Source organism: Hypanus sabinus, chromosome 20 (assembly GCF_030144855.1).
Source record: "Hypanus sabinus isolate sHypSab1 chromosome 20, sHypSab1.hap1, whole genome shotgun sequence".
NCBI classification, from domain to species: domain Eukaryota; kingdom Metazoa; phylum Chordata; class Chondrichthyes; order Myliobatiformes; family Dasyatidae; genus Hypanus; species Hypanus sabinus.
The window spans coordinates 49,110,358-49,129,879 of record NC_082725.1 but is presented as its reverse complement, the minus strand read 5'-3'; the positions used below and the strand labels follow the sequence as shown (position 1 = coordinate 49,129,879).

General features: G+C 36.8%; 1 protein-coding gene across 6 annotated transcripts in view; it reads right to left on the bottom strand.

Annotated features, from left to right (window-relative positions):
• mboat1 (membrane bound O-acyltransferase domain containing 1) overlaps positions 1–19,522 on the bottom strand; it is a 132,922-nt gene that overhangs the window by 42,562 nt on the left and 70,838 nt on the right. For all 6 annotated transcript variants that reach the window (XM_059945461.1, XM_059945464.1, XM_059945462.1 and 3 more), the window contains 3 exons: positions 18,272–18,326; positions 17,280–17,463; positions 2,752–2,944 (listed from right to left, as the gene is read on the bottom strand). In XM_059945461.1, coding sequence (XP_059801444.1) covers positions 2,752–2,944; positions 17,280–17,463; positions 18,272–18,326 — 432 coding nt within the window. The remainder of the gene's footprint in view (positions 1–2,751; positions 2,945–17,279; positions 17,464–18,271; positions 18,327–19,522) is intronic.

Genomic DNA, 19,522 nt, shown 5'->3' with positions numbered 1-19,522 from the left:
CTCTCAAAGCACTTCATTGCAGTGGGTGTAAGTGCTAAGGAATGATACACATTGAGGCAAATTACCACATTCTTCTTAGGCACCGGTACAACTGAAAACTGCTTGAAGCAGGTGGGTATCTCAAAGAAAGGCGTTAAAGATATCAATGATCAGTCCAGCCAGATGATCAGCAAACGACTTTAATACTCATCTGCCCAGGTACCCCATCTGGGCCAGATGCATTCCATGGGTTTACCCCTGAGGATGCTGTCATGTCAGAAACTGAAGTCGCAGGATCATTGGGGGCTGTGTGAATTTGTGAAGGTTCCTATGTGTTTTGATGGTTAAAGCAAGTATAAAAGGCATTGAGCTCATCTGAGAGCAAAGCTTTGGTACGTATGTCACTTGGTTTCACTTTGTAGGTTTCAAGCCTCACCACAGCTGTTGAGCATCCTTCACTGATTCAAGTTTGGTCCAGAAATGCAACTTACCACATGAGGTGACTTTCTGGAGAGCGTATCAGGACTTCTTGTATTTTACTTGCGCATCAGAACCCAAATGCCACTGATCTGGCTCTCGGCAGATTGTGGAGCTCAAGATTCATCCAAGGCTTCCCTATGGGGAAGACAATGATTTTGCGGGGACACACTTACAACTGCTTTATGAAGTTCTTGACAACCGTGATGTATTCATTCAGATCCTCTGATGAACCCTTGAACACGGCCCAGTCCAACTTGAAATAATCCCGCAGCCGCTCCTCTGCTTCTCAAAACCGCCTCTTTGCTGTCCTCATCTCTGGAGCCTTGCTCTTCAGCTTCTGCCTGTATACAGGTAGGAGGAGGACAGACAAGTGATCAGATCTTCTGAACTGCAGTCTGGGCATGGAACGGTAGGCATTCCTAATTGTGGTATAGCAGTGGTTGAGTATGTTGGGACATCTGGTGCTGCTGGTGATACGTTGATGATAATTTGGCAGATGTTTCTTCAAACAAGCCTGAATGAAGTTCCCAACAATGAATTGAATGACGTCTGGGAAGGCTGTTACTTGTTTGCTTACGTCGGCACTCAGTACCTTGAATGCGTGTTTAACAGCGGCCTTTGGCAATACAGAGGCAGTTTAACATACATTGTTGTCAAAATGCTAGAGCTCATATTCAAAGAGGAATTTACTGCTTATTTAGGAAGGCTGAATATAATCAAATTTAGCCAATACAGTTTTATGAAAGGTGAATCATATTTGACAAATTTGCTTAAATAGTTTAAGGAAATGATAGGGAAAGTTGATAAAGGAAAATCTGTAGTTGTAGTTTGATTTCTAAGAGACATCTGACAATGTGTCACATCAGAAGCTGGTGGATATATCAAAAACCCAGGGTACTGGAGGAAGTGTGTTAACATGGATTAAAACTGGAAGTTGCACAGAAAACAGATTTAGAATAAATGTGCCCTTTTCAGGTTAGTAGGCGTAACTAGTGGACTACCCCAGGGATCAGCTTTAGACTCTCAATTGATAGTAATAAACTGGAGAAGGAACAAAAATGCTAAGGTTTCCAAAGATACAAGTATATGTGAAGGGTAAGTCATAATGAGGACATGGTGATTCTACACAGGATATAGAGATTAAGTTACCTGACAAATTAAGTTTAAATTGATGAAGTGTGAGGTCATGCAATTTGTTAAGAGGAATCAAAAGGCAGTTGACTATCTATAAGGAGAGGGAATGCAAATGAGTACGGTTCAGAGGAATCTTGGTGTTCTACTGAATGAATCACAAAAAGTTAGCAGGCACATCTAATAAGTAGTTAAGATGGCAAGTAGCATATTGCTGCTTGGATTGAGTTGTTCTCCAATCTTGGCAACTTACTTGTAAACATTTCATCACCATACAAGGAGACATCATCAATGTGCTGTTAACTGTGGTGTCCTCTGAATGCTTGGCCTTTATTATACTTTTCAATCAGCTGATTGGTCATTATTACAGAAACTCAACTGTGACATGGGCAGGAAATCTAGTCGCTGATTGGTAGCCTGGCGAATTTCGTGTGCTGTGGTCTGGAATTTTGCCCACATTGGCTAATAAATAGGTTCAAGGTCTACACATCTGTTTACAGAATTGTTCACGGAAAAACAGGCTTCTAGGAATTCTCTTGCATATCACGTGTTTGCTTGTTTCATGACTTTCACCGATGCCCAGTCAAATTTGTGCCCCTCTCTATCTTCATGGGTAGAAACTAGGGAGAGTTGATCATGCAGTTATTGCTCTTTATTGTAAAAGATTGGAGTTTTAGAAAAGGGAGTTTTTGTTCCTCATACTTAGAGGATATGATAGAACTGGAAGCAGCACAAGGGAGAAGGGTGGGAAAGGAAACTGAAAAACAATTTCCATTTAAAGCAATCTGGTATTCTAGAAAGCAAAGAATCATTTTGGCAGAAGGAAATTAAATGAAACAAATATTTTCCTTTTATTACTCAAATTCCATTGATCCACCCAGGCTGATTTCAAAAAGTTCATCACAAAAATAAAGCATTTATGCATATTCTACACTCTGAATCTTTTATAATTTTCAGCTATTGTCTCTTCAATAAACAAAGGCAAATAAAGGTTAAACTTCTGTTAATATCAAATTACTCTGTTGTTTCTAAAATAATTTGTTAATGTCTAACATTTGATGACTTCTGCCTTTTCTTTTGCTCCATGGTTCAAAGATTGCAGAAGCTTTAGTTCATCATAAAAATGTAAACATGGTAGTAACATGCACCAACATACTCTACCTAAAGTCCAAGCAAAGTAATACTTGGGTCTAGATGCATGAACTGAGATGAAGAGGTAACAGAGTCTCCAGAAGAATGAGGTCTCCCTTACAAACTTGTCATCCACGTTATAGGAGATAGGAAAGTTCTTGGTAATTCCCATAAACCAAACCATACAGAAAATGGTGATAATAATTTTGTTTGCCACAGCTTTCTAGAAAAACAAAAACAAATGTCAGAAAAATCCATATTTTGATGGAACAGTATCATCAGTAATAACATTTCTGTATGTAGAGATATATGAAAATGAAATAAAAATGCAATGATTAATATTAAAATAAAGCAATTTTAACTCAAGGAACCTTGCTCATTACTTTATGGATCCTTGCAGAAATCAAAAATAAAATATTGATTAGCAATAATAATGGGGTATAAAGTGAAATGTGCACACTGGGGTTGTGATGCATTACTCACTGGCAACAGACAAACCGATGATCAAATGAAAAGCCAACCTAAAGCTGAAATACTAGTATTTATCAGTGTGATTCCAGTGGTGGTATAGCTGACCATGGAAAATAAATTTACAGTACTTATTTTAAAATATACTCAAACATAATCCATCTGCCAACATTCTCTTTTCCACTTAATTCACAATTTCTGATGCATAAGTTAGAAATTGTGCGGGGGTGGAGTTTCAAGATGGCGACGTAAACACCTGCCTTTTAGGCGCTCTTCACTTTTCTAACTATAATCACCCTTTAATCTAATCTTTTCGAATTTAATCAAATGAGTTGATATTTTCGATTGACTTTTTTTTCTTTTAAAACTATATTTGATCTAACTTTGCCGAACTTAAAATGGCTACAAGCAAGAAATCGTCTAAGGAGCCTTTATCTGTTGAAACAATTTCTAATCTTCTGGACACTAAACTTGCAGGTTTGGATAACAAGCTGCAAAGTAAAATGGCAAGTTTGGAAAGTAAAATGGCAAGTTTGGAAAACACGTTTACCACGAAAATGTCTGAACTTGAAGGAGCTGTTAAATCGCTTGATACTAAGTTTCAGTCGCAGGCATCGGTTATTCAGCGGCATGAAGATAAGTTGGCGACTCTTGAAAAATTAATTGTTGAAAAAGTACGTACAATTGAAGTGTTGGATAAGAAGGTACAATCGACTCTTAAGACTGTAGATCAGTATAAGTTTAAAATTTCTGATCTCGAAAATCGATCTCGCAGACAGAATTTGCATATTATCGGGTTTTCCGAAAAAGTTGAGTCCGGTGATTTAACTGAATTTTTCTCTAATTTACTATGGGAAATTTTCGGTGATGAAGGTTTGCAAACTAAACCTGTTATTGACCGTGCTCACAGAGTTGCGAGGTTTTCGTCTATGGCTGATAAACCTCGAGCGGTGATTGTTCGCCTTCATTATCCTCGTGAGAAAGAGCTTTTAATTCGATTAGCTCGTAAAAAAGGTATGATTTCCTACAAAAACTTTCAATTTCGAATTGTTGAGGATTATTCTTATGAAGTAATGAAAGCCAGGATCGCTTTTAAACCAGTGATGGCAGAGATTCATTCGATCGGACTTAGACAAGCTTTAATGTATCCAGCGAAGCTTAGAATTGTGCTGCCCGACAACAGTCAACGATTTTTCAACACTCTGGAAGAAGCGAAGAAATTTGTTGAAGAATTTCGATCTTCTACTGCAACTTGAACTATGTGTTATGTGGAAGATTTTTCGGAGAGAGGATATCTTTCTATTTTAAGTTTTAACCTATGAAGTTGGGTTATAACTTTTTATTTTTTGATCTATGGGTCCGGTTTTTTTTTACTAGCATCATTGTTTATAGATGTTCTTTTTAATTTTGATAATATTCTTTTTTTTCTTTCTGTTTTGGTTATATACGTTTATATTTTGCATTAATGATTTATCTTTTTTTTAAGATGTTTATTTTTCCCGTAAGATTCTGTTTTTTACAAGCATTTATCTGTTTGCCTGTACTCAGATATGGGACGAATGTTTTTGATTTTTAGTTTTTTTTTATATATATGTTGTACTGTTTATTATATCCCTTTTTTAAAATGTTATTTTGTCTTTTAACAGATCGCTGAACTCACTTTTGTATTTAGTAATATGGCTTTTTCAAAATGGCGTTTCTTCTTCCCATAAGTCTTTGCTCTTGAAACGTCATCTTGTATTTGAATATGGGATTTTTTTTAAAGGTATATTACACTTTTAAATTTTGACGTTTATACCTTTTTTTTTATTAATGATTGTTGTATTATATTAGTTTTTTTTATTCTGATTGATATATATTTTTTTTTTGCAACTCTATATTTTAATTTGGGTGATATATAGTTTTTTTTTAATCTTTTTTTTATAGAGCTGCCATCTTGAAATGGGGGTAATATTAGTATTAGATTATGCGCCTGCCGCTTGGCTTTTTTTCGAAGGGTGGGGGGAGGGGGGAGGGATCTTTTTTCACGCTTTTGCTTTTTATTTTTTTGCTTTTAGTTTATGGGCCGACTTTAAATTACTAATATTGTTGAGGTGTCATGTTCTCCGGCTGCTCCTGAATCAATTTTCCTCCTTCCTGAATTGTGGGTTATGTGTCTTTTTAACCTTTTATGATACACACAATTAATATTGGTATGATGGATAGATCTGTTAACTTTATCTCCTGGAATACTAATGGTTTAAATCATCCGATTAAACGCAAAAAAATATTTAAAGTATTCCATAGACTGAATGCTAATATTATCTTTGCACAGGAGACCCATATCAGGAGGGAGGATAATCAACGTTTTTTTAGGTTCTGGAAGGGTCAACAATTTCATTCGAATTGTACCGCCAAAATTAGGGGTGTGTCTATTTTTATAGATCCCTCAATATCGTTTACACATCATGAAATTATCTCTGACCCACAGGGTAGATTTTTGTTGATAACTGGTTTACTTTTCCATCGGAAAGTTGTTCTAGTTAATATTTATGCTCCAAACTTTGATTGCCCTGAATTTTTTAGACGTTTATTTACCTCTCTTCCTAATCTAAATGAATATATGTTGATAATGGGTGGAGATTTTAATTGTTGTTTGAATCCTTCGATGGATAGATCTAAACCTATTCGCACTCTTCCGAATAGATCAGCCCTACTTATTAATTCATTTTTGGTTGACTCGGGAATTACAGAAATATGGCGGTTTTTGAACCCTAAAGATAAAGAATTTTCTTTTTTTTTCACATGTATATCATAGCTACTCTAGAATTGACTATTTTCTTATTGATCATCGGTTATTAACGGATGTTATTGATTGTAAATATGATTCTATTACTATTTCGGATCATGCACCTTTGAAGTTATCTATTAAGATTTCGGACTATTCCAATAACACCAGATCTTGGAGACTTAACGCTACTTTGCTTCAAGACCCAGAATTTATTACTTATATAAAACAGCAAATTGACTTGTTCTTTTCTACAAACTGTACTGAAGAAATCGACAGAGGAATACTTTGGGACTCTTTTAAGGCTTTTATTCGTGGTCAAATTATCTCATATTCTGTTGGTAAAAGAAAACAAAGATATTTAGATATTGCTTTATTGGTGGATAAAATTAAGGAAATTGATAAGATTTATTCCGTGACTCCTACCAAAGAACTTTATAAGAAGAGAGTTGAGCTTCAAATGGAACATAGTTTACTATTATCTTCTTCAATTGAAAATCAATTAATTAGGACCAGGGCTCAATTTTATATTCATAGTGACCGTACTGGTAAACTGTTAGCTAATCAATTAAAGGCTATCTCGACTAAGCGACAAATTATTAAAATTCGCAAATCAGACGGTAATTTAACTACTGATCATAAAGAAATTAATAATACCTTTCAAGATTTTTATAAATCTTTATATCATTCAGAATTTGATGGTGACCAGTCCATGATAGATAATTTTTTTAACAATTTGAATATTCCTAAACTGACTGATGAAGATCATAGTCTGTTAGATGCTCCTATTTCTATAGTGGAAATAGGAGAGGCTATTTCATCAATGAACTCAGGGAAAGCTCCTGGTCGTGATGGTTATATAGTAGAATTTTTTAAAACTTTTTCTTCTTTGCTTTCTCCTTGGTTATATGAAATTTTTAATGATGCGTTTGCTAAGAAGAGATTACCTCAATCTTTTTATGAAGCTAATATTTCTCTAATTCTTAAAAAAGATAAAGATCCTACTTTATGTACATCTTATCGCCCTATATCATTATTAAATGTAGATTCTAAGATTCTTACAAAAATTTTAGCTATTAGATTAGAAAAAGTACTGTCTCAGATTATTTCAGAAGATCAAACTGGTTTTATGAGGAATCGGTATTCCTTTTTTAATGTTAGAAAATTGATTAATATAATTCATACTTCACCACCCACAATCCCAGAATGTGTTATTTCATTAAAAAGCTTTTGATAGAGTTGAATGGATATATTTATTTAATACATTGAGAAATTTTAATTTTAGTCCTAATTTTATATCATGGATTAAATTAATATATCATAAACCTGTTGCTTCTGTTTTTACGAATAACCACAGATCCTCTTTTTTTCAATTATCTCGTGGTACGAGACAAGGTTGTCCCTTAAGTCCTTTATTATTTAATATTGCATTAGAACCTTTAGCTATTGCTATTCGTGAATCTCCTAATATTTTTGGTATTACCCGTAATGAGAAGTTATATAAATTATCTCTTTATGCTGATGATTTGCTGTTATATATTTCTGACCCTGATAGGTCTATTCCTGCTATTTTATCCTTGTTGGTTCAATTTGGTACTTTTTCTGGTTATAAACTAAATTTAGATAAGAGTGAATTATTTCCTTTAAATGCACAAACTTTATTGACTGATAGGATACCATTTAAAGTTGTTACTGATAACTTCACTTATCTAGGTATAAAAATTACCAAGAAATATAAAGATTTATTTAGACTGAATTTTTTACCTATGCTTCATCAAATTCATCAACTTACTACAAGATGGTCTCCCTTGTTTTTTATCATTAATTGGTCGGATTAATGCTGTCAAAATGATGATTTTACCGAAATTTTTATATTTATTTCAAGCCCTACCAGTTTTTATTCCTAAATCTTTTTTTGATAACATTGATTCAAAAATTTCTTCATTTGTGTGGCAAAATAAAAACCCTAGGTTAAGTAAAAAGCAATTACAAAAATCAAAAAAAGATGGTGGTTTAGCTTTACCTAATTTTAGATTTTATTATTGGGCAAATAATATTCGTAATTTATTGTATTGGAAATTAGATTTGGATTCACCACTGTGCCCACAGTGGGTAAATTTGGAATGTAATGAGGTAAAGGGATATTCTCTATTCTCTGTTCTTGGTTCTTGTCTTCCTGCGGATTTAGTTAAATTTAATAAACAAATATTTAATCCTGTTATTAAACATACATTACGAATTTGGTTTCAATTTCGTAAGTTTTTTATTTTGAAAAACTTTGTTCTTGATAGCCCTATCTTATTTAATTTCTTTTTCAAACCCTCCTGGACAGATCAAGCTTTTAATATATGGAAAAGGAAAGGTATAAAATGTTTTCGTGATCTCTTTTTTGAAGATACTTTGATGTCATTTGATCAACTTTCTAATAAATTTGAATCACCTAAATCTAATTTTTTCAGATATTTACAAGTTAGAAATTTTTTACATAAAGTTTTACCATCTTTTCCTAATTCAACTTTGATGGACACTACAGATTTGATCTTTACCTTAAATCCTTGTCAGAAGGGATTAGTAGCTTTTATTTATAATATGATTATGAAGATACAACCAGAAATATCAGTTAGAATTAAACAAGAATGGGAAAAAGAACTTCAATACAACATATCAACAGATAAATGGGAAAAAATTTTGCAAATGGTTAATTCTTCTTCTATATGTGCTAAACATGCTTTAATACAATTTAAAATTGTACATAGAGCTCATATGTCTAAAGATAAACTTGCTCGATTCTATTCTCATATTAATCCTCTATGTGACAGATGTCATTTAGCAGTGGCCTCATTGACCCATATGTTTTGGTCATGTCCCACTTTACATAATTATTGGAAGGATATATTTACTACTATTTCCTCAATTTGGAATATAGATTTACAACCTCATTTTATTACTGCAATTTTTGGCATACCAAATGAAGATGGTAATCAGTTTTCCCCCTCAATCAGACGAATGATTGCTTTTGTAACATTAATGGCCAGAAGGTCTACACTACAAAATTGGAAAGAAGTAAATCCTCCTACTACATTTCAATGGCTTTCTCAAACTATTTCTTATCTGAGTTTGGAAAAAATTAGAAGCACTATTTTTGATTCATCAATTAAATTTGAAGAAACTTGGAGACCGTTTATTCGACATTTTCATATGAATTAATTTGGCCTTCTCCAGACCTTTCTGCTTATTCATGTTCAGGTATGGAGTTCCGGAGTTCTTTGACACTATCATATACTTGTAAACTGTTATTATTGCCTATGTTAGTTTAGTTTAGTGTTTTATTTTTTTTTAATATATATTTTTTTTCACATATTTTTAATATTTTTTTTTCTTTTTTAATGGTTATTTTTGTTTTTTTTTTCATATAATCATGTGGACTTGATTAAGGTATTTTCTTTTGTTGATGTTTAGTAGGATATTATTATCTTATTATCAATGTGATTTCAAGTCTATTGTATTTATAATTTACTTATTACTATGTTATTTTTTTTGTGTATATGTGAAAATCAATAAAAAGATTGAAAAAGAAAGAAAAGAAATTGTGCTAGCATCAGCACTCACTTAGGCACTCCCTTCACCATGACCCAATCCTTATGGCTTTCTTTGGTTGGACTGCAAGCACCACCTACATGTTCAGGCATCAGAACAGTGCAAGAAGACAAAAGGTAGCAACCCATCATTTGTGCTATCACGTTCAGCTTCCAACTCAGCTATTGATCTACTGAGTATTCTAGAGCAGGGGTCCCCAACCACCCTGCCGTGAATCACTGCTCTGGACTGTAGCTAAGGTGCATGATCTGCATCAGATTTGTCTTTGGACACAAACAGCCTGCAATCAGAATGCCAGGTAAAGATGAGTTTAGTTCTGTAGAAAATGAGGTTCCTCATAAATACTGCAGTGTTTGTACTGTATTTACAGAGATCTACTAGAATGGGAATTCACTGACTTGGTCCTAAGGTAATCTAATTTAAACAGGGGCATATTTGTCTTGGAGGCTGTGCAGCCATTAGCTTGACGTTTTACATTAAAAGGATGAGGAAATTTGAATAAATTGTACTTACAATCGCTGGCATTTAGAAAAGGGACAGATGATCTTATTAAGACGCAAGATTCTGAGAATAGATGCTAGCAGCACACTTTGCATGGTGGAAGAGTGTAAAGCCAGTGAATATAGTCTTTCAAAAAAGGAATCACACAGTTAAGTCTGAGAATGGAGTAGCTTTGGCTCTCATAGTTGTGAACATTGGGAATTCCTTTCCCAAAGTCAAGTTATTTACTATAGTCATGGCTTGAAGCTGGTGGATTTTTAGTCCATGGGCAAGTCTAAGGTTACTGGGATTAGGCAGGGAAGTGGTGTCGACGCCAACAATCAAATCACTCTTGATCACTGAAATTTTCCCTCCCCCCCACTTTCTGCTTTTCTCAGGGATCGTTCCCTACGCGACTCCCTTGTCCACTCGTTTCCCCCCCCCCCCCCATCCCTTCCCACCGATCTCCCTCCTGGCACTTTTCCTTGTAAACCGAACAAGTGTTACACCTGCTCTTACACTTCCTACCTCACCACCATTCAGGGCCCCAGACAGTCCTTCCAGGTGAGGCGACACTTCACCTGTGAGTCGGCTGGTGTGGTATACTGCATCCGGTGCTCCTGGTGTGGCCTTTTATATATTGGTGAGACCCGACGCAGACTGGGAGACCGTTTCGCTGAACACCTACGCTCAGTCCGCCAGAAAAAGCAGGATCTCCCAGTGGCCACACATTTTAATTCCACATCCCATTCTGATATGTCTATCCATGGCCTCCTCTACTGTCAAAATGAATCCAAACCCAGGTTGGAGGAACAACAGCTTATATACCGGCTGGGTAGCCTCCAACCTGATGGCACAAACATTGACTTCTCTAACTTCCGTTAATGCCCCTCCTCCCCTTCTTACTCCATCCCTGACATATTTAGTTGTTTGCCTGTTCTCCATCTCCCTCTGGCGCTCCCCCCCCCCTTTCTTTCTCCATGAGTCCCATGATCCTTTCCCTTCTCCAGCTCTGTAACACTTTCACCAATCACCTTCCCAGCTCTTAGCTTCATCCCACCCCCTCCGGTCTTCTCCTATCATTTTGCATTTCCCCCTCCTCCCACTACTTTCAAATCTCTTACTATCTTTCCTTTCGGTTAGTCCTGACGAAGGGTCTCGGCCTGAAACATCGACAGCGCTTCTCCCTATAGATGCTGTGTTCCACCAGCATTTTGTGTGTGTTGTTGTTTGAATTTCCAGCACCTGCAGATTTCCTCGCGTTCACTCATGATCTTATTGAATGACAGACTACATTTGAGAGACTCAATGGCCTGCTATTGGTTCAATTGATGATCTTATGAAAAGGAAAGAGAGCAGATATATTTAAAGTCAATGCAGTTGCATCCTTAAGAAATAAATTTCTGATGATGTATTTTCTGGGCAATTCTTGCCCTTGTTTATCTGGCAAAGAATACAGATGTACCAAGTTCTGTTAAATAAGTCTAATTAAGTTGCAACTGTATGTTTTCTACATGGTACATGTTTGCAGTTACAATGAGTGATTTGTGTAGAGAAGTGATGGAATGAAAGACAATTGACTAAGTTGTAGTTTTTTGAATGATGTCAATTTTCTGAAAAGTTAAAAGTCCCTCTGTTACCAGTGCATTGTGTCTGCAGTGTGTACTACTGATTACTACCAGATACACTAAGGCAAGGGTTATCAGCCTGGGTCCATAGCATAAAAATAGTTGGGAACTCCTGCACTAAGGTATTTTTGACAACAGCAGCTGAACTTCCAATGTGTACAGCCAAAGGAAACTAAAAAGAAATTTTCTCATATCTAGAAATTTGATAAAATCCAAAACAAAGCAATCCATTTATTGGATCAGGGAGGAAACAGCTGAAGTTGTTTTGGCATTGAATACAATCCTGGGGATCTTCTGCAATAATATTCTGGGCTGTGATGCCCTCCAGCAAATACTATCATTCTTACTGCAGTAGAAGGTTATAAGATTATTCCTATGATTCTTAATGATCTTGACTTTACAAGGACTCCTTGAAGTAACACAGTAACAATGTTACCCTCATGACAGGGGAACCACTGAACATGTCCCTGGAATTCATCTTTTTATCTTTGAATCAAAGCTGCAATGAGGCCTGGGGCCAAATGAAGTCACCCTGGGACAGTGGGCAGATTCCAGTTAAATTCACTGTTATCAACAGCTGTTACCTTTACAATCATAAGGGCAGGCTGAAGCCTTAGTAATTAGCCTAATGGATTTATCCTGCTTTTTCAGTCCAAGTGGCTCATTCCTCTCTGGCATTCATAAGGCATTTGGCAGCAGCACTATCAAACTATATTTGATACAGCATCACATAATAGAGCAGTTAAACAAAAACTTTGACAAAGAGGATGAAGTTAAGGAGTACTTCACAGGTGAAAACTGAGATTAAAAAACAGATTCAGTAGGTTTTATGAAGTGAACTTCTGAGTTCACTGCTAGTCAACTGAGGGCATGGCCAGTATTTGAGAATATATAAAAAGGTGGAATCCCTGGAAAGACTTGGCAGAAAAAAGGCCAAGATGAAACATTATAGAACATACCACTCAGGTAACGAAGATTAATTTGTGGGGGAGAAATGTTTACCATTACCAACAGAATTTAGAAGTCATTATGTGAAGAAACGTCAGTCAGAACAATTGCTGCTGGCCTCCTTTTGATGCAGCACAGCCTCAACTACCCGAAATCAATCCTTATCCCTATCGCTGTGTTAAGTTATGTCCTCTCAATGTAGGATCCCACAGGTGCTGCCATCACCTCATACATGATAAAGGTGTATAGGTGTACAAGGTAACTGTCCCTAGTACGAGGTGAGCGGTAGAATTTGAGAAAACTTTAAGGGTGGTGATTGTGGGAGTGGGATGGGGGGGGGGTAGGATAAAATGAGTTTAGTGCAAATGGGTGCACTTAAGGGCCTTTTTCTGTGCAGTGTGATTCTTTGATTGAATAAACTGTACAACATATGCATCACATAACCATATAACAATTACAGCACGGAAATAGGCCACTCCGGCCCTTCTAGTCCGTGCCGAAGACTTACTCTCACCTAGTACCACTGACCCACACTCAGCCCATAACTCTCCATTCCTTTCCTGTCCAATTTTACTTTAAATGACAATACCGAACCTGCCTCTACCACTTCTACTGGAAGTTCGTTCCACACAGCTACCACTCTGTGTATACATTAGTATACATGTATACATTAGTATCCTGATGTGCATCACAGATATTAAGATTTGAAGAATGCAGTATTTTTCTATTTAAATACCTTCCAATGTTCTGATGACATTGAGCATGAAGGCCAGAAAGAACTACAGTCTACAAATCAGTGGGTTTGAACGAATCAAGGACAGTGGAAGTACGCAAAAGAATTTTCTTTGTTCTTGCCATGTGCATTTTGTGAAATGGTCCTTGCAGTCCCCCACCCTCATTTTGTGGATTCTGAACTGAGCCTTGCTCTGGGATCACCTAATCCAGGGTTTCTCAACTAAGAAGTCACTAGGGGTGCCGCGAGATCAGGATTTTTAAAATCAAGCATTGCTTTTTTGAACTTCACTCAATGCATGATGTTAGCGCCTACAGTGGTGGACAGTGATTGGGCAACCCCGTTAGCAATCTCATTAGAGGTCTCTCAGCCCAGTATGACAGTGCGCAGTAGGACCCCGTTTATTTGGTTGAGTGTCTCAGGTTTTGACACGATATAGGGGAGGACAGTAGGCTGCTCATTGCTGAGCGCTGTATTGGATTTTCTTTTTTAAGAAAAGAAGGGGAGGACAGTAGACTGATGAGGAGCATGAAGTGCATTTTCTGAGCTTTAATGGACTCACCCAACTTGGGCTGTAACGTTAGCCTTTCCCTCCCAAATTACCTCACCAGCTTCCCCTTATGCACTGCCAGCTGACTTCTGGGAGCAAACAAACTTTACTGGTGCAGTAGAAAATTGGAGGGAACTTTTCACTCTAAAGAAGGAATTTTTAAGCGCCACGACTCAGCTTCTGGCCTGTCAGTTTGTGTTGTAGTAAACATTGCAAAACGTTGATTGTGTAAGATAGAAGTGAATTATATATGAAGTTTTTGTATCCTTGGCAATTTTCTTGTTTAGTTATTTATTAAGCTGTTCTTTTCTATATTTTATTAACCCATGTTTTACAGACATGTCTGATGGTCTAATGAGGTGATTTTTTACAAACTTACTGCAGCAATGGCTCTAGCAAAATTGAAAAGGCACCTAAACAGAAATCACAGCCGTATGTCGTAAAAGAGCTGATTATTTTAAATGGCTATTGGAATCTCAAAACAAACAGAGTAAACCATTTATTAATAAAGATACAGTCAGTAAAAAGACACGGTAGTAGCAGAACTTATTACCCAGACAAGGAAAAGTCACACAGTTGCTGAGAACCTAATAATGACAGAATGTAAAATTATAGTGGGTAAAATGCTAGGACAAGATGCGGTACGAGAAATTGAAAAGATTTCACTCTCAAACAGTACGTTAAGTAGACGTATTGATGGTGGGTTCCATGAGAGGTTTTGTTTCTCTTGTTAAAAAAAAAGAAAATCCTGGCGTCACAATACACTGCTTTCTTCACAGAGAGGTACTAATGTCAAAAACTCTTGGAGATGAAATGAAAAAAGTTCTGAATGATGCTACAAAAAATGTTTAACTTTATTAAACAAAGGCCTGTTCATTTGAGAATATTTTTAAAAATGGTGTGAAAACCTGGACAAAAAGCACACCTGCTACATAAGAAATCCTGTGGCTTAGCAGAGCAGGCGTTCTCAACAGAGTGTTTGAGCTGAAAGATGAATTGCAGGAATAATTTTTTGTCATTTTACTATCTTTAGTAAACTAGCTTTACTAAAAATTCATTATTGAATTTTCATGAGGTAAATAGCATTAATTAAAATCAATTTATAATCTTATAGAAATTAAATCTATTGAGCTTATCTTTAGAAAAATTAAATCCCACTCTGGCTAAAGCCAGTTATATAACAGAAGTTTATTATATTTGCCTTATGCATTTTTAAAATTTATGAAAGGTAAAGAAAGAGAATAACTTCAAGAAATGTAAGTTAAGCTTAACCACCTGAGTTTTTTCCAAGAAAAGTTGGCTAAAAATTCATTCTCTACTCAAAAAGAGCATTGACAATTATTTTTTAATTATTATATCTACAACTTACTGATCACACTATCGTGAATTGTAGATACAATAATTTTTACATAGGTGTTCCCTGAAACCTAAAATTTATTTCAGGGGTTCCTCCAAGGTAAAAAAAATTGAGGAAGACTGATCTAATCAGTGCAATTGAATGTGGACATAAAAAGCTTCAGCTGATGACCTGGTAAACCTGAGACTATTCTCAGATGAACCAGTCAAAGTTGAAAGGAACAAAGGCATGAGACTGGCGAGGAGGGCAGAAACCATAGAACAATACTGGCTGTAGCCCTGGACCAGAGCCAATAAGAAGGTCACCCAGGTAGGTCAGGTGATCTTCAGCCAATGGGATGGAAGTCCATCAGTTGAACTGATGAGGAACAGTGCAATAGTCAGGAGCTTCAAATACTTAACAGCGATGACTCTCCAGCAACCACAGAACCACCATCGCAGATGAAGAGGACCCCATGGACACACTGAGATCAAGACCACAAGGAACACCTGGCCTGCATAGATTCCTCTCCTGCATAATACTTTTTGTCTTCATTGTCTGTTCACAGAGTCAGGGAATACTAATGGGTGTGCATATAGGTAGTTAGTTTGCAAACCCAAGTGCTTTTTAGTTGAGGCAATAAAGGTTACTTCTTGGTAAATACAGATTCTCTGTGTCTCTTTGATCATTAGTACAAAGGGGTAGGTCCTTTTAATAAGCAGTAAGCTGGGTTTTGAATGAGCATCTCCTACCACCCCAGCTGCAAGATGTTTCTATTTCTCATAACAGCTAACCATAAAATACAGAGACAATTCAGAATATTTTCCAAATAACATTGCCCAGAATAGGGCAGCATTAAAATGCAGTCACATGCACACTAACACCTGGATTCAGACCTCCTAAAGGTATTAAAAAAAGGGACTCTGCGGAGTGCAGGCAGAGCAGACTTTCAGTTAGTTAGTTGTGTTAAATCCAAGCCCAGGTCTTACAATTTAAAATTCACTTTGAGAGCCTCCAATGCACAGTCATTGTTGCAGATGTAAGATCAGTCTTCTAGAGAGTTAACCTACAAAGGCATCTAGCCTGAATAGTGTCCCTGGCTACGTTCTCAAATCCTGTGCCTATCAGATGATGGAGATAAAGAGCCTAATGCCATGGTGTCATGACAACAACCTTTCTCTTAATGTCAGCAAAACAGAAGAGCATTGACTTCAGGAAGGAGGGCAGTGCATAAACTCCTTACACCAATGGTGCTGAGGTTGAGGGGATTGAAACCTAAGAGTGAACATCAACTGTCATGGACCAACTAAATTGGCATAAAGGCCAAGAATTCTCGCCAGCACCTTTACTTTATCAGGACGCTAAAGAAATTCGGCAGTCCCCTTTCACCCTCACCAATTTGTTTTTTAAATTGATGGACGATAGAAGGCAGTCCAGATGCATCATGGCCTAGTATGGTAACTGCTCTGCCTGAGACTACAAGAAACTATAGGCTATAGTCACAGCTCAGCAGATCACAGAAGCGAGCCTCCTCTCCATGGACTCTGTCTGCATTTCTCACTGTCTCAAAAAAGCAACAGCATAATCAAAGAACCCACCCAGGCTGGTTATTCTCTCTTCTCTGTCTCTCCCATCAAGCAGAGGTTGCAGAAACCTGGAAACATGAACCACTAGGCTCCAGAACAGCTCTTATCTCATTTGACTATTGAATGGTTCCCTAGTAAAATAAGATGGACTCTTGCTGTCACAATCTACCTTATTGTGACTTAGCACCTTATTGTCTACCTGGCCTGCACTTTCTCTGTAAATGTAACACTTTATTCTGAACTCTGTTAATGGTTTACCTCAGTGAACTGTTGTAACAAATTGATCTATATGACTGTATGCAAGACACAGTATGTCAGTACATGTGATAACAATCCACTACTTTGTAATTATGTAGGTATGAATGAACTGAATGAACAGTTGATTAAACAAACTACAGATATGCCTTTAACAAAGCACAATCTCAAGAAAACACACCAAGAGTATAAACATTGTTGCATACTTACAAATGGTGAAGGATCAGGGAACTTGGTATAACCCCTTTGCTTCCACTGTTCTTCTATTAGTTTCATGTTTATATGGGTTCCTTCAATAAAAGCAATATAGTCCCTGAAATTGCTGGTTGGCCCAGCCAGAATACCAAGAAAATTCAAGTGATAGCTGCAATATTCTAGAAATGTAGGTCTTGTACTGTAAATATAAAAAAGAGGAATGTTATCACAATAAATGAAAAACATTTGGCAGTCGTATCTAAAAGGTATAATATTAACAATTACATAATCAGCTCTTATTTTACATCCTATTTAGTCTCAAATAGCCAATAGCACTGATAAGACTCTCAGAGCTTACAGAAATGCCGTAATAGCATCTAGGGTAGCAGCATGCAACATCAATGTTACCTGTCAGTTAAATATGAACACAGGACGCGAAGGGGGCAAAAAGGCAAAGCAAACAACATGGGGGCAAGGACTATTGTCCCACTGGTATTTTCAAGGCCAAAATACAAGGAAGAACGGAAAAAGAGACAAAATAGGTAATGATATGTATTTATATTTGTTTAATTTTCTTCCATCATCACACCCTCGATTTCATATCATTTGATAACTGGAAAGGCATGCAAGCACATGACACACAGGAGATTCTACTAATGCCACTATTTAAGAAGGGCTCTAAATGTCAGGACATCAAAGGCAATGGATTCTTTCATATGTTCCCAGCAGAAGTAGGGACCTAGGAAGTACACTGGAATGCCATGTGTGAAAAACATTGGTAAGGTTCTCGGCAACAACTCCTCTGCAAATGGCATATGAAAACGATTGAAACATCTCTCTCTAAATTCTTCATCGTATTTTTGCTTAAGTGTATAAACTTGACTGATTTAACTATCCAACATAAACAATTAACTATGAAAATGATAGTTTTAAGTTAGAAGCAACCTGTTGTTCAATGTGAACTAATTACACAAAGGTAAAGTTAAATATAGGCCATTTTATCCTACCTGACGGCAAGATTGCGCTGTTCGGTTGTAAGTTCTTCATCTTTACAACCCATCCCTAGTGAAATTAAAGGAAGAAATTAGTGGGAAAACTAACGTTTGGTGTTTGTCTCATTAATGGTAGTGGAGAACTTGCAAGATTCAGAAATGTAAGTTACTCAAAGCAGTACAAGACTCTTGTACCCACATGAACACCATCCTTGCATTGGTTCCTTGGCCAATACTAATTCTCAATAAATCGCCACATCCAGATCAATTCGCATTTTGGGATGGCAGATCTGTACAGTGAATAGGAGTGCAGTGGAACACAGGGGCCTAGGAGTACAGTACATAGTTTGCACCATCACAGCTTGACAGGTTGTTGCAGGCAGCATTTGGCATACAGCCTTCATCAATTAGGGTATTGAATACAGAAGTTTGGGCATTATGTTGCAGTTGCACTAGATATTAGTAAGATCACACATGGAGTATTATGTATAATTCTGGTTGCCCTGTTATAGGGAAGACATCATTAAACTGGAAAGAGTGCAGAGAAGGCTTATGAAGATACAGCCATGATTTGAGGGCTTGAGTTATAGGGAGGGGGTTGGGAAGACTTTATTCTGCAGAACATGAGAGACTGAGGGGTGAACACAGAAGTGTATAAAATATGAAGGGCATAGATAGGGTGAATACACATTGCCTTTTTCCCAGAAAAAAGAGAACTATAAATAAGAGGGCATAGGTTTAAAATGAGAAGTGAAAAAGTTAAAAAAAAGGGACCACAAGTACAACTTCTTCATGCAGAGGGTGGTGCATGCCAGGAGATGAACTGCTAGGGAAAGTGGATGAGGCAGGTCCAATTGCAAAATTTAAAAGACATTTGGATAAAGACATGGATAGGAGGAGCTTAGAAGGACATGGATCAAACACCAGCAGATGGGACTAGATTGACACAAAGGACACTGCATTTCAAGCTATCATTGAGTTGTTCAATGAAAATAAAAACTACATTGAGTTTACAAGACAGGAACAGCCATGCAAACTAACTAGTCCAGCCTGGTGTTTATACGGGTACCTCCCAATTTCTTAATCAAACTTTGACAGTATATCCTTTTGTTCCTTTCACCCTCAAATATCAAGTTTCCTAAAATAACGTAGAAATGCCATTCACCTCAACAATGGGATTCTTTATTCTAGGTGACATGCATTCTCTGGGTGATGAGATTTCATCTGAATTATTTGTTAGAGTGATTACGACAAGCTTACACTTAT